Genomic DNA, 16,693 nt, shown 5'->3' on the forward strand with positions numbered 1-16,693 from the left:
TGTACCCTGTATACCTCATACACATCACACACATACACTCACCTGTACCCTGTATCCCTCATACACATCACACACATACACTCACCTTTACCCTGTATCCCTCAGACACATCACACACATACACTAACCTGTACCCTGTATCCCTCAGACACATCATACACATACACTCACCTGTACCCTGTATCCCTCAGACACATCACACACATACACTCACCTGTACCCTGTATACCTCAGACACATCACACACATACACTGACCTGTACCCTGTATCCTTCAGACACATCACACACATACACTCACTTGTACCCTGTATCCCTCAGACAAATCACACACATACACTCACCTGTACACTGTATCCCTCAGACACATCAAACACATACACTCACCTGTACACTGTATCCCTCAGACACATCACACACCTGTACCCTGTATCCCTCCGACACATCACACACATACACTCACCTGTACCCTGTATCCCTCAGACACATCACACACATAAACTCACCTATACCCTGTATCCCTCAGACACATCACACACACACACTCACCTGTACCCTGTATCCCTCAGACACATCACACACATACACTCACCTATACCCTGTATCCCTCAGACACATCACACACACTCACCTGTACCCTGTATCCCTCAGACACATCACACACATACACTCACCTGTACCCTGTATCCCACAGTCACACCACACACATACACTCACCTGTACACTGTATCCCTCAGACACATCACACACATACACTCACCTGTACCCTGTATCCCTCAGTCACATCACACACATACACTCACCTGTACACTGTATCCCTCAGACACATCACACACATACACTCACCTGTACCCTGTATCCCTCAGTCACATCACACACATACACTCACCTGTACCCTGTATCCCTCCGACACATCACACACATACACTCACCTGTACCCTGTATCCCTCAGACACATCACACACATACACTCACTTGTACCCTGTATCCCTCAGACACATCACACACATACACTCACCTATACCCTGTATCCCTCAGACACATCACACACACACACTCACCTGTACCCTGTATCCCTCAGACACATCACACACATACACTCACCTGTACCCTGTATCCCTCAGTCACATCACACACATACACTCACCTGTACACTGTATCCCTCAGTCACATCACACACATACACTCACCTGTACACTGTATCCCTCAGACACATCACACACATACACTCACCTGTACCCTGTAACCCTCAGTCACATCACACACATACACTCACCTGTACCCTGTATCCCTCCAACACATCACATACATACACTCGCCTGTACCCTGTATCCCTCAGACACATCACACACATACACTCACTTATACACTGTATCCCTCAGACACATCACACACATACACTAACCTGTACCCTGTATCCCTCAGACACATCACACACATACACTCACCTATACCCTGTATACCTCAGACACATCACACACATACACTCACCTATACCCTGTATCCCTCAGACACATCACACACACACACTCACCTGTACCCTGTATCCCTCAGACACATCACACACATACACTCACCTGTACCCTGTATCCCTCAGACACATCACACACATACACTCACTTGTACCCTGTATCCCTCAGACACATCCCACACATACACTCACCTATACCCTGTATCCCTCAGACACATCACACACACACACTCACCTGTACCCTGTATCCCTCAGACACACTCACCTGTACCCTGTATCCCTCCGACACATCACACACATACACTCACATGTACCCTGTATCCCTCAGACACATCACACACATACACTCACCTATACCCTGTATCCCTCAGACACATCACACACACACACTCACCTGTACCCTGTATCCCTCAGACACATCACACACACACACTCACCTGTACCCTGTATCCCTCAGACACATCACACACACACATACACTCACCTGTACCCTGTATCCCTCAGCCACATCACACACATACACTCACCTGTACCCTGTATCCCTCAGTCACATCACACACATACACTCACCTGTACACTGTATCCCTCAGTCACATCACACACATACACTCACCTGTACACTGTATCCCTCAGACACATCACATACATACACTCACCTGTGCCCTGTATCCCTCATACACATCACACACATACACTCACCTTTACCCTGTATCCCTCAGACACATCACACACATACACTAACCTGTACCCTGTATCCCTCAGACACATCATACACATACACTCACCTGTACCCTGTATACCTCAGACACATCACACACATACACTCACTTGTACCCTGTATCCCTCAGACACATCACACACATACACTCACCTATACCCTGTATCCCTCAGACACATCACACAAGTATACTCACCTGTACCCTGTATCCCTCAGACACATCACACAAGTACACTCACCTGTACCCTGTATCCCTCACACACATCACACACATACACTCACCTGTACCCTGTATCCCTCAGACACATCACACACATACACTCACCTGTATCCCTCAGACACATCACACACATATACACTCACCTGTACCCTGTATCCCTCACACACATCACACACACACACTCACCTGTACCCTGTATCCCTCAGACACATCACACACATACAATCACCTGTACCCTGTATCCCTCAGACACATCACACATATACACTCACCTGTACCCTGTATCCCTCACACACATCACACACATACACTCACCTGTACCCTGTATCCCTCAGTCACATCACACACATACACTCACCTGTACCCTGTGTCCCTCATACACATCACACACATACACTCACCTGTATCCTGTATCCCTCAGACACATCACACATATACACTCACCTGTACCCTGTATCCCTCACACACATCACACACATACACTCACCTGTACCCTGTATCCCTCAGACACATCACACACTCACCTGTACCCTATATCCCTCAGACACATCACACACATACACTCACCTGTACCCTGTATCCCTCAGACACATCACACACTCACCTGTACCCTATATCCCTCAGACACATCACACACATACACTCACCTGTACCCTGTATCCCTGACACATCACACACATACACTCACCTGTACCCTATATCCCTCAGACACATCACACACATACACTCACCTGTACCCTGTATCCCTCACACACATCACACACACTCACCTGTACCCTATATCCCTCAGACACATCACACACATACACTCACCTGTACCCTGTATCCCTCAGACACATCACACACATACACTCACCTGTACCCTGTATCCCTGACACATCACACACATACACTCACCTGTACCCTATATCCCTCAGACACATCACACACACATACACTCACCTGTACCCTGTATCCCTGATACATCACACACATACACTCACCTGTACCCTATATCCCTCAGACATATCACACACATACACTCACCTGTACCCTGTATCCCTCAGACACATCACACACTCACCTGTACCCTATATCCCTCAGACACATCACACACATACACTCACCTGTACCCTGTATCCCTCAGACACATCACACACTCACCTGTACCCTATATCCCTTAGACACATCACACACATACACTCACCTGTACCCTGTATCCCTGACACATCACACACATACACTCACCTGTACCCTATATCCCTCAGACACATCACACACATACACTCACCTGTACCCTGTATCCCTCAGACACATCACACACATACACTAACCTGTACCCTGTATCCCTCAGACACATCACACACATACACTCACCTGTACCCTGTATCCCTGACACATCACACACATACACTCACCTGTACCCTATATCCCTCAGACACATCACACACACATACTCACCTGTACCCTGTATCCCTCAGACACATCACACACATACACTCACCTGTACCCTATATCCCTCAGATACATCACACACATACACTCACCTGTATCCCTCAGACACATCACACACATACACTCACCTGTACCCTGTATCCCTCAGACACATCACACACATACACTCACCTGTACCCTGTATCCCTGACACATCACACACATACACTCACCTGTACCCTATATCCCTCAGACACATCACACACATACACTTACCCGTATTAATATTATCACAGATTTCCTGCTCTGGTTTTTCAGTTATATTTCTTAGCCACTGATCTTCTGTTTGTTCTGTGTAAGATGAAATTTTAGCATTGTTTTCACCTAAAGCAAAAATAAATAAATAAAAAAGGGAAACAAATACTGTTTCTAATTGTAATATTTTGTATTGCTCCAACCTCTAAATAAGTCAGTGGACTATCTCCCTCTTATTGGGTAATCCTGATCTCAGATTTGATGAGCCTGAATCTAATTACATTTTTGCATTGATTGAGCTGTTTTTTGTGACACCTGGCAGCTTTTATCTGAGGTTCCAGCATCCTCACTTACCCCCCGGCAGGAAACTTGTGGGCTCCTGTTGTATCATAGTACTGCAAGTGCTATAACGTTTGTAAGCCAACAATCTAGAGTTCTACAAGCTTCCTATGGTGGCTTGGGACTGAATAAGAGAGAAAAACAAATGTTTCCTATCTTACTATCCTGAACAATATGGAGGAAGCATTTTTGTGTCACCTTTAAATGGTGCTGACCGCACACAAGCAGAGACTGGAGAACAGACTTGATACTCTCACAAAGAAGGTTCAACAGATGCCTCCTCAATTCCTAGATGACTACAATGTCTCTGTGATTATTCTGTCTTCCAAGGCCTGTGATGCTGATTAACAGTGCGGTGGACTAACTTGTGTGTGGTCTGAAGGCTGACCTGTGAATTAAAAAAGTGGCTGAGCCAGAAAATGTTGCACAAGCAGTGGTGGGAGAGGACAGCCTGCACTCTATGTAGACTCTTGAGAAATTAGTACCTGAGGTTTCTGTTGTGTAGATCCTGGTTTATTGGCATGGGCTACAGCTGGATGGAACTGTACAGAGACATTTGCGGCTATTAGTAAGATCTCTGCTGACCAAAGGTTGCCTCTCCTTGTAGCTCTGGGGTCACCTTGAACTCAATGTATTTACATTTTGGACTTTTGGTAGCGTACTGGGCAGATTAACCCCTTAACAGTACGGATGTGTACACTAATATTCTGTCTGTCTTGTTCTTCAAGGGGGCTGGTGTTGGGTGACAGTCGGGTAGATTACGAGTTTTGTCGGTAAAGCTGTGCGGTGCCAACGAGCAGTTTATGCTCACCACTCACCTACAGACAACGCTGGTATTAAAGGTTTTTTCAAACCCGCCGTTAGCCACAGAAAAGTGAGCGTTGAGCAAAATTTAGCTCCACATCTCACCTTAATTCCAGCGCTGCTTACGGTAGCGGTGAGCTGGCTAAACGTGCTCGTGCACGATTTCCCCATAGGAAACAATGGGGCAGAGCCGGCTGAAAAAAAACCTAACACCTGCAAAAAAGCAGCGTTCAGCTCCTAACGCAGCCCCATTGATTCCTATGGGGAAACACATTTTATGTCTACACCTAACACCCTAACATGAACCCCGAGTCTAAACACCCCTATATTACACTTATTAACCCCTAATCTGCCGCCCCCAACATCGCCGCCACCTGCATTATATTATTAACCCCTAATCTGCCTCTCCGGACACCGCCGCCACCTATATTATACCTATGAACCCCTAATCTGCTGCCCCTAACATCGCCGACACCTACATTATATTTATTAACCCCTAATCTGCCGCCCCCAATGTCGCTACAACCTAACTACTCTTATTAGCCCCTAATCTGCTGCAAACAACGTCGCCACCATTATATTAAATGTATTAACCCCTAAACCTAAGTCTAACCCTAACCCTAACACTCCCTAACTTAAATATCATTTAAATAAATCTAAATAAAATAAACTACAATTAAATAAATTATTCCTATTTAAAATCAAATGTACTTACCTATAAAATAAACCCTAAGCTAGCTACAATATAAATTATAATTACATTGTAGCTATTTTAGGGTTTATTTTTATTTTACAGGCAACTTTGTATTTATTTTAACTAGGTACAATAGTTATTAAATAGTTATTAACTATTTAATAGCTAACTAGTTAAAATAAATACAAAAGTACCTGTAAAATAAAACCTAACCTAAGTAACAATTACACCTAACACTACACTATAATTAAATTAATTACCTACATTAACTATAATTAAATTAATTACAATTAAAAAAAATAAACTAAAGTACAAAAAAGCACTAAAATTACAGAAAATAATAAAATAATTACAAGTTTTTTAACCTAATTACACCTAATCTAATCCCCCTAATAAAATAAAAAAGCCCCCCAAAATAAAAAGGAAATTTATGCTTACCTGATAAATTGATTTATTTTACGATACGACAAGTCCATGGATTCATCCTTACTTGTGGGATATTATCCTCCTGCTAACAGGAAGTGGCAAAGAGCACCACAGCAGAGCTGTATATATATAGCTCCTCCCTTCTCTCCACCCCCAGTCATTCAACCGAAGGCATAGGAAGAGAAAAGAAAAGCTAAAAGGTGCAGAGGTGACTGCCGTTTAGAAAAACAAAAATATAATCTGTCTAAAATGACAGGGAGGGCCGTGGACTCGTCGTATCATAGAAGAAATCAATTTATCAGGTAAGCATAAATTTCCTTTTCTTCTACTAGATACGACGAGTCCACGGATCCATCCTTACTTGTGGGATACAATACCAAAGCAACAGGACACGGTTGAACGGGAGGGACAAGACAGATATCTAAACGGAAGGCACCACTGCTTGAAGAACTTTTCTCCCAAAAATAGCCTCAGAAGAAGCAAAAGTATCAAATTTGGAAAAAGTATGAAGGGAGGACCAAGTCGCAGCCTTACAAATCTGTTCAACAAAAGCATCATTTTTAAAAGCCCATGTGGAAGCCACAGCTCTAGTAGAATGAGCCGTAACCTTTTCAGGGGGCTGCTGTCCAGCAGTCTCTTATGCCAGGCGGATAATGCCAAAAAGAAAGAGCGGTAGCCTTAGCTTTTGACCCCTACGTCTTCCAGAATAAACAACGAATAGAGAAGATGTTTGTCGGAAATCCTTGGTCGCCTGCAAGTAAAATTCACAGACAACGTCCAAGTTATGTAAGAGACGTTCCTTCTTAGAAGAAGGATTAGGACACAAGGAAGGAACCACAATTTCCTGATTAATATTCTTATTAGAAACAACCTTAGGAAGAAATCCAGGTTTAGTACGCAAAACCACCTTATCAGAATGGAATATAAGATAAGGCAAATCACATTGCAACGCAGAAAGCTCAGAAACTCTTCGAGCCAAAGAGATAGCAACTAAAAACAAAACTTTCCAAGATAATAGTTTAATATCGATGGAATGCATGGGTTCAAACGGAACCCCTTGAAGAACATTGAGAATTAAATTCAAACTCCATGGCAGAGCAATAGGTTTAAACACATGCTTGATTCTAATTAAGGCTTGACAAAAAGACTGAATGTCTGGGACATCCGCCAGACGCTTGTGTAGTAAAACTGACCAAGCAGAAATTTGTCCCTTTAAGGAACTAGCTGATAATCCCTTCTCCAATCCTTCTAGGAGAAAAGCCAAAATCCTAGGAATCTTAATCCTACTCCATGAGTAGCCCTTGGATTCGCACCAATAAAGATATTTACGCCATATCTTATGGTAAATCTTTCTCGTGACAGGCTTGCGAGCCTGAATCAAAGTATCAATGACCGACTCAGAGAATCCCCGCTTATATAAAACTAAGCGTTCAATCTCCAAGCAGTCAGCTGCAGAGAATTTAGATTTGGATGCTGGAACGGACCTTGAATGAGAAGGTCCTGTCTCAATGGTAGTTTCCACGGAGGCAGAGATGACATTTCCACTAGATCTGCATACCAAGTCCTGCGTGGCCACGCAGGAGCTATCAGGATTACTGAAGCTCTCTCCTGTTTGATTCTTGCAATCAGAAGGGGAAGGAGAGGAAATGGCGGAAACACATAAGCCAGGTTGAACAACCAAGGTACTGCTAGAGCATCTATCAGTACCGCTTGGGGATCCCTTGACCTGGACCCGTAACGAGGAAGTTTGGCATTCTGACGAGATGCCATCAGATCCAATTCCGGTGTGCCCCATTGACGGATCAATGATGCGAACACCTCCGGATGAAATTCCCACTCCCCCGGATGAAAAGTCTGACGACTTAGAAAATCCACTTCCCAGTTCTCTACTCCTGGGATATAGACTGCTGATAGTTGGCAAGAGTGAGCCTCTGCCCATCGGATTATCTTTGAAACCTCTATCATCGCTAGAGAACTCCTTGTTCCCCCTTGATGATTGACATATGCTACAGTCGTGATATTGTCCGACTAAAAACTTATGAATTTGGCCAAAGCCAACTGAGGCCACGCCTGAAGCGCATTGAATATTCCTCTCAGTTCCATAATATTGATTGGAAGTAGAGACTCCTCCTGAGTCCACACATCCTGAGCTTTCAGGGAATTCCAGACTGCACCCCAGCCCAAGAGGCTGGCATCCGTCGTCACTATTACCAATGCTGGCCTGTGGAAGCACATTCCCTGGGGCAGATGATCCGGTGACAACCACCAAAGAAGAGAGTCTCTTGTCTCTTGATCCAGATTTATCTGAGGAGATAAATTCGCATAATCCCCATTCCACTGTCTGAGCATGCACAGCTGCAGTGGTCTGAGATGAAAGCGAGCAAACGAAACGATGACCATTGCCGCTACCATTAATCCAATGACCTCCATAGACTGAGCCACTGATGGCCGAGGAATGGACTGAAGTGCTCGGCAAGTATTTAGAATCTTTGACTTTCTGACCTCCGTCAGAAATATTTTTATGAATAACCGAGTCTATCAGAGTTCCCAAGAAAGGAACTCGTCTGTGGAACTAGTGAAATCTTTTCTACATTCACTTTCCAACCGTGAGTTGTTAGAAATGGCACGATGTCCGTGTGAGATTTGGTCAGATGATAAGTTGACGCCTGGATCAAAATATCGTCCAGATAAGGCGCCACTGCTATGCCCCGCAGCCTGAAAACCGCCAGAAGGGACCCTAGCACCTTTGGGAAGACTCTGGGAGCTGTGGCCAACCTGAAAGAAAGGGCCACAAACTGATAGTGTTCGTCTAGAAAGGCAAATCTTAGGAACTGATGATGATCCTTGTGGAAAGGAATGTGAAGATATGCATCCTTTAGGTCCACTGTGGTCATATATTGACCTTCCTGGATCATTTCTTTTACACAGCGTAAGAACGCCTCTTTTTTTTTGTCTGGGCTACAGACAAAAGTGAAAGATGAAATCTCTCTCTTGGGAGAAAATTCTTGAATTCTAGCTGATACCCCTGGGTCACAATTTCCAATGCCCAGGGATCCTGAACATCCCTTGCCCAAGCCTGAGTGAAGAGAGAAAGTCTGCCTCCTACTAAATCCGGTCCCGGGTCAGGGGCTGCCCCTTCATGCTGTCTTGGTAGCAACAGTGGGCTTCTTGGCTTGTTTACCTTTATTCCAGGCCTGGTTAGGTCTCCAGACTGACTTGGATTGATCAAAATTCCCTTCCTGCTTTGTGGCGGAAGAGGAAGCAGAGGGTCCTCCTTTAAAGTTTCGAAAGGAACGAAAATTATTTTGTTTAACCCTCATCTTAACAGCCTTATCCTGAGGTAGGGCATGACCTTTACCTCCAGTAATGTCAGAAATGATTTCCTTTAATTCAGGCCCGAATAGGGTCTTACCCTTAAAAGGAATAGCTAACAGCTTAAACTTTGATGACACATCAGCAGACCAAGACTTGAGCCATAATGCTCTACGCGCTAAGATGGCAAAGCCTGCATTTTTCACCGCTAATTTAGCCATTTGAGAAGCGGCATCTGTACTAAAAGAATTAGTGAGCTTGAGAGCCTTAATTCTATCCAAAATATCATCTAATTGGGTCTCAACCTTAAGATACTCCTCTAGAGCCTCAAACCAAAAAGCTGCTGCAGTAGTAACTGGAACAATGCAAGCTATAGGTTGTAGAAGAAAACCCTGATGAATAAACAATTTCTTTAGAAGACCCTCTAATTTTTTTTATCCATAGGAACATTGAAAGCACAACTGTCCTCAATAGGTATAGTTGTACGCTTAGCCCTAATTGTATAAAATAGCCATGTGAACCCCCAGCACATGCACAAACACCAGTGATATTAACCGTTTGGCAATAAAAACCATTATGCTGCCCCACTGCCTAAACCATGCTGCCATTATTTTCTTGCTGCATTTAGCCCATAACACTTAAATACACAGGTCTCCAGTAATACCACTTCTTATGTCTATAAGTTTACTGCTTACCCCTTCCCTCTTGGGAACTATGTCAGCCTGTTCTGAAATATTGCAGTCTCTAAAGAAGTAAATGACTGAACATACCTCAATGCTTGTAGCATGAAAACGTTCCCCACACTGAAGCTTCTCTAGTACTCCTCAGCCATTCTGTGGGAACTCATATGGATCTTAGTGACATCTGCTAAGATCATCAACCTCCAGGCAGAAATCTTCTATATGCTGCCTGAGGGAAAATAGTACTCACCGGTACCATTTAAAATAAAAAATTCTTGATTGAAGAAACTAAAAACTATCATTTTAACACCTCTTTCACTTTACCTCTTCCTATTACTAGTATAGGCAAAGAGAATGACTGGGGGTGGAGAGAAGGGAGGAGCTATATATACAGCTCTGTTGTGGTGCTCTTTGCCACTTCCTGTTAGCAGGAGGATAATATCCCACAAGTAAGGATGAATCCGTGGACTCGTCATATCTAGGTAGAAGAAAGGGCTTTTGAGGGGCATTGCCCCAAAGTAATCAGCTCTTTTACCTGTAAAAAAAAAATACAATACCCCCCAACATTAAAACCCACACACCCAACCCTACTCTAAAACCCACCCAATCCCCCCTTAATAAAACCTAACACTAACCCCTTGAAGATCACCCTACCTTGAGACGTCCTCACCCAACCGGGCCGAAGTCCTTAACGAAGCCAGGCGAAGTGGTCCTCCAGACTGGCAGAAGTCTTCATCAAAGCCGGGCAGAAGAGGTCCTCCAGATGGGCAGAAGTCTTCATCCAGACGGCATCTTCTATCTTCATCCTTCCGGCGCGGAGCGGGTCCATCTTCAAGACATCCGACGCGGAGCATCCTCTTCTTTCTTGATCCGACGACTAAATGACGGTACCTTTAAGTGACGTCATCCAAGATGGCGTCCCTTAAATTCCGATTGGCTGATAGAATTCTATCAGCCAATCGGAATTAAGGTAGAAAAAAATCATATTGGCTGATGCAAAGTTAGGGGGGTGTTAGGGTTAGACTTAGATTTAGGGGTTAATACAGTACATCTAATATAGTGCGGGCGGCAGATTAGGGGTTAATAAATGTAGGTAGGTGTCGGCGATGTTAGGGATGGCAGATTAGGGGTTAATAATATTTAACTAGTGTTTGCGAGGCGGGAGTGCGGCGGTTTAGGGGTTAATACATTTATTGACGTGGCGGCGATGTCCGGTTCGGCAGATTAGGGGTTACATTTTTTATTTTAGTGTTTGCGATGTGGGGGGGGCCTCGGTTTAGGGGTTAATAGGTAGTTTATGGGTGTTAGTGTACTTTTTAGAACTTTAGTTAAAGGGACACTGTACCCAAATTTTTTCTTTTGTGATTCAGATAGAGCATGACATTTTAAGCAACTTTCTAATTTACTCCTATTATCAAATTTTCTTCATTCTCTTGGTATCTTTATTTGAACTGCAAGAATGTAAGTTTAGATGCCGGCCCATTTTTGGTGAACAGCCTGGGTTGTCCTTGCTGATTGGTGGATAATATAATCCACCAATAAAAAAGTGCTGTCCAGAGTACTGAAACAAACAAAAAACTTAGATGCCTTCTTTTTCAAATAAAGATAGCAAGGGAACAAAGAAAAATTGCTAATAGGAGTAAATTAGAAAGTTGCTTAAAATTGCATGCTCTATCTGAATCACAAAAGAAAAAAATTGGGTTAAGTGTCCCTTTAAGAGTTTTATACTACGGCGTTAGCCCATAAAACTCTTAACTACTGACTTTTAAATGCGGTAGGAGTCTTGACAGGAGAGGGTGTACCGCTCACTTTTAGGAAGACTCGTAATACCAAGTTGACCCCATTGAAAAGATAGGATACGCAATTGACGTAAGTGGATTTGCAGTATTTTCGAGTTGCAAAAAAAAAAGGTGAGCGGTACACCTGTACCTGCCAGACTCGTAATACCAGCGGGCGTTAAAAAGCAGCGTTGGGACCTCTCAACGCTGCTTTTTAACACTAACGCAAGACTTGTAATCTAGGCGTATGACTTTCTAGGCGACTAGTTGCTTAGTTAGCTAATGTGATTTTTTATGCAATGATGTCTACAGTATTATTCCCTTTTTATATATAGGAGTTGTTCTTAGACCTTTTTAATTATTGGTAACTGAAGGTTGGAAAATGTCTAATGCAGTGTCTGTCTAGCAGTCTCCAAACTGTTATTTGCAATCTCAAATTTAAGTAAAGCTTTATTTGTTATGCATTTTCCATATGTATCTTCCTTGTAACAGTATGCAGTGTACTGGAACAGCCTCAGTTAGTGAATTACAATCTCTTTTTGGATTGTCAAGCCCATGCAGGTGTGAATAGTCATAAGCCAGCAGTTTGTATTTTAAAGGGGACACAACTTTCTAATTTACTTCTATTATAAAATATTCTTGATTCTCTAAAAATTTTGTTGAAAAGCAGGGATGTAAGTTCAGGAGTGTGCACGTCTTCAGCACTATATGGCAGCAATTAGCAAGATCACTAGATAGCAGCTCTATTTGCTGTCCTGCAGTGACATGCACGCTACCTACATAGGTATCTCTTCACCAAAGAATAACATTACAAAGAACCAAATATGATAAAATAAGTAAATTGAAACCTGACATTGGGATTATACAGCACTAGTATTCCAACAGCCCCTATACCTGACATGTGGACAATTCAGCACTAGTATTCCAACAACCCCTATACCTGACCTGGGGACAATACAATGCTAGTATTCAAACAGCCCCTATACCTGACATCTGGACAATACAGCACTAGTATTCCAACAGCCCCTATACCTGACCTGGGGACAATACAATGCTAGTATTCCAACAGCCCCTATACCTGACATGTGGACAATACAGCACTAATATTCCAACAAATCCAATACCTGACCTGGGGACAATACAGCACTAGTATTCCAACAGCCCCTATACCTGACATGTGGACAATACAGCACTAGTATTCCAACAGCGCCTATACCTGACCTGGGGACAATACGATGCTAGTATTCCAACAGCCCCTATACCTGACATGTGGACAATACAGCACTAATATTCCAACAAATCCAATACCTGACCTGGGGACAATACAGCACTAGTATTCCAACAGTCCTTATACCTGACATGGGGACAATACAGCACTAGTATTCCAACAGACCCTATACCTGACATGGGGACAATACAGCACTAGTATTCCAACAGCCCCTATACCTGACATGGGTACAATACAGCACTAGTATTCAAACAGCCCCTATACCTGACATGAGGACAATATAGCACAAGTATTCTAACAGCCCATATACCTGACATGGGGACAACGCAGCACTAGAATTCCAACAGCCCCTATACCCGACATGGGGACAATACTTAACCAGTAGCTGCACAGACTTCCCTAGGATTGGAAAACCACCTCTGTCTCCAATAAACCTTGGAATAAATAAATCAATATGGTGTAATACATCAATCATAAAAAGTTATACCATCTAAAAAATACTAACCGGGAAGAATGAAAACTCGATTTATTAAAGGAACTGCAAATTTTCCTTGAAAGGGACAGTTTACCCAAAAAGATTCTCACCTTTAATTTTTTCCCAATTATCCATTTTACCTGCTGGGGTGTATTAAATGGAGTACAAGTAGCTGATTTACTCTTATTTCGGCATTAAAAATTGCTGACTTAGCCTGTGGTATCCCCACCTATACTGAAAGTTTCTGGTCTGAAGTCCAGGCTATTGACATTCTGCTCGCAAACTGATCAATCTTCCCCTGGTCACTCTTGCTGCTCCTTACCCAGGAATTTATTTTCCGAAATAATGCATGCACTTACCTGCATTGCCACCTTCACACATTTCCTGCTCTGCGGCTTTCTGCTGCAACATTACACTCGGATCTTCAGTATTATAAACTACGTCAGATTTAATATCACCTGTTAGATCAATTCGTTAAAACATTTCATGGTTTTAATTTTACACCAAAAACAATTAATAATGAATTTACAACTTGATACATTAAAGGGACATGATACCCAAATGATGATGCACAAGTGATGCAGTATAGCTGTAAAATGCTGACTAGAAAATATCACCTGAACATATCTGTGAAAAAAAGGAAGATTTTTTTTACCTAAAATTTCCTAAGTATTCACACCCCACTGTAAAGAGACTTTAAGCAGCAATCAGGATGCTTGTCCCAGGACAAGCTAGGGAGTGTGCATCTGTCATGTGCAGGAACAGTCATGTTATTTTCCTATTTTAGTCAAAATTAAACTTTCATGATTCAGATAGGGCATGTAATTTTAAGCAAATTTCCAATTTACTTTTATCATAACATTTGCTTTGCTATCTTGGTATTTTTTGTTGAAAGCTAAATCTAGGTAGGGTCAAAATGCATTCTAAACCCTTGAAAACCAACTTTTGACATTTTTCACAGTTAGACAGTGCTACTTCATGTGTGTCATATAGATAGCATTATGTTCACTCCGGTGGAGTTATTTATAAGTCAGCACTGATGGGCTAAAATGCCAATCTGTCAAAAGAACTGAGAAAAGGAGTCAGTCTGCAGAGGCTTAGATAACAGGTAATCACAGAGGTAAAAAGTGTATTATTATAACTGTGTTGGTTGTGCAAAACTGGGGAATGGGTAATAAAAGGGATTATCCATCTTTTTAAACAATACAAATTGAAGTAGACTGTCATAAGTAAGTTGTATAAAATCTCATGAGATCACAGCAAAGGCAAAGCATGACCTCAGCACTTTAGCAAAAACAAATACAGACAATTTGAGATGTTAATACAAAAAGGAAATGTATTCTTACCTGATAAATTGATTTATTTTATGATACGATGAGTCCACGGATTTCATCCTTACTTGTGGGATATCGCCTCCTGGTCAGCAGGAGGAGGCAAAGAACACCACAGCAGAGCTGTATATATAGCTCCTCCCTTCCCTCCCACTCCAGTCATTCGACCGAAGTTAGAAAGAGAAAGGAAAAGCCAAGGTGCAGAGGTGACTGGAGTTTAACAAAAAAAGAAAACCTGTCTTATAAAAACAGGCTGGGCCGTGGACTCATCGTATCGTAAAAGAAATCAATTTTTTCAAATAAGAATAAATTTCCTTTTCTTTTACAAGATACGATGAGTCCACGGATTTCATCCTTACTTGTGGGATACAATACCAAAGCTATAGTACACGGATGAAAGGGAGGGACAAGACAGGGAACCTAAACAGAAGGCACCACTGCTTTAAGAACTTTCCTCCAAAGAACAGCCTCAGACGAGGCAAAAGTATCGAATTTGTAAAATTTGGAAAAAGTGTGAAGAGACAACCAAGTTGTAGCATTGCAAATCTGTTCAACAGAAGCATCATTTTTGAATGCCCATGAGGAAGCCACAACCCTAGTGGAATGAGCAGTAAATCTTTCTGGAGGCTGCTGTCCAGCAGTCTCATAAGCAAGGTGGATGATACTCTTCAGCCAAAAAGAAAGAGGTAGCTGTAGCTTTCTGAGCCCTGCGTTTCCCAGAAGAAACGACAAAGGAAGACGATTGACGAAAATCCTTAGTCGCCTGCAAGTAAAATTCACAGACAACGTCCAAATTATGTAACAAACGCTCCTTCTTAGAAGAAGGATTAGGACATAATGAAGGAACAACAATTTCCTGATTAATATTATTATTAGAAACAACCTTAGGAAGAAAACCAGGTGTGGTACGTAACACCACCTTATCTGCATGGAAAATAAGATAAGGAGAATCACATTGTAATGCAGAAAGCTCAGAAACTCTGCGAGCAGAAGAAATAGCAACCAAAAACAAAACCTTCCAAGATAACAACTTAATATCTATGGAATGCATAGGTTCGAACGGAACCCCTTGAAGAACATTAAGAACTAAATTCAAACTCCAAGGAGGGGCAATCGGTCTAAACACAGGTCTGATTCTAGTCAGAGCCTGACAAAAAGATTGAACATCTGGAACATCTGCCAGACCCTTGTGTAACAAAACAGACAAAGCAGAAATCTGTCCCTTTAAGGAACTCGCTGACAAACCTTTCTCCAATCCGACTTGGAGAAAAGACAAAATCCTGGGAATCCTATCCCTACTCCAAGAGTAGCCCTTGGATTCACACCAATAAAGATATTTACGCCATATCTTATGGTAAATCTTTTTAGTAACAGGCTTACGTGCCTGAATCAAGGTATCAATGACCGAATCAGAGAACCCTCGCTTAGATAAAATCAAGCGTTCAATCTCCAAGCAGTTAGCTGGGAAGAAACTAGATTTGGATGATGGAAGGGTCCCTAAATGAGGTCTTCCCTCAATGGAAGCTTCCACGGTGGCTGAGATGACATGT

The 16,693-nt window shown here is 42.6% G+C and overlaps 1 protein-coding gene across 1 annotated transcript in view; it reads right to left on the bottom strand.

Annotated features, from left to right (window-relative positions):
* The window catches only part of LOC128666752 (oocyte zinc finger protein XlCOF6-like), a 278,882-nt gene that overhangs the window by 139,397 nt on the left and 122,792 nt on the right, over positions 1–16,693 (bottom strand). Inside the window, exon 5 of the mRNA XM_053721519.1 lies at positions 4,098–4,205. Within this exon, the coding sequence (XP_053577494.1) occupies positions 4,098–4,205 (108 nt within the window). The remainder of the gene's footprint in view (positions 1–4,097; positions 4,206–16,693) is intronic.

The sequence above is a fragment of the Bombina bombina genome, chromosome 7 (genome assembly GCF_027579735.1).
Source record: "Bombina bombina isolate aBomBom1 chromosome 7, aBomBom1.pri, whole genome shotgun sequence".
NCBI lineage: Eukaryota > Metazoa > Chordata > Amphibia > Anura > Bombinatoridae > Bombina > Bombina bombina.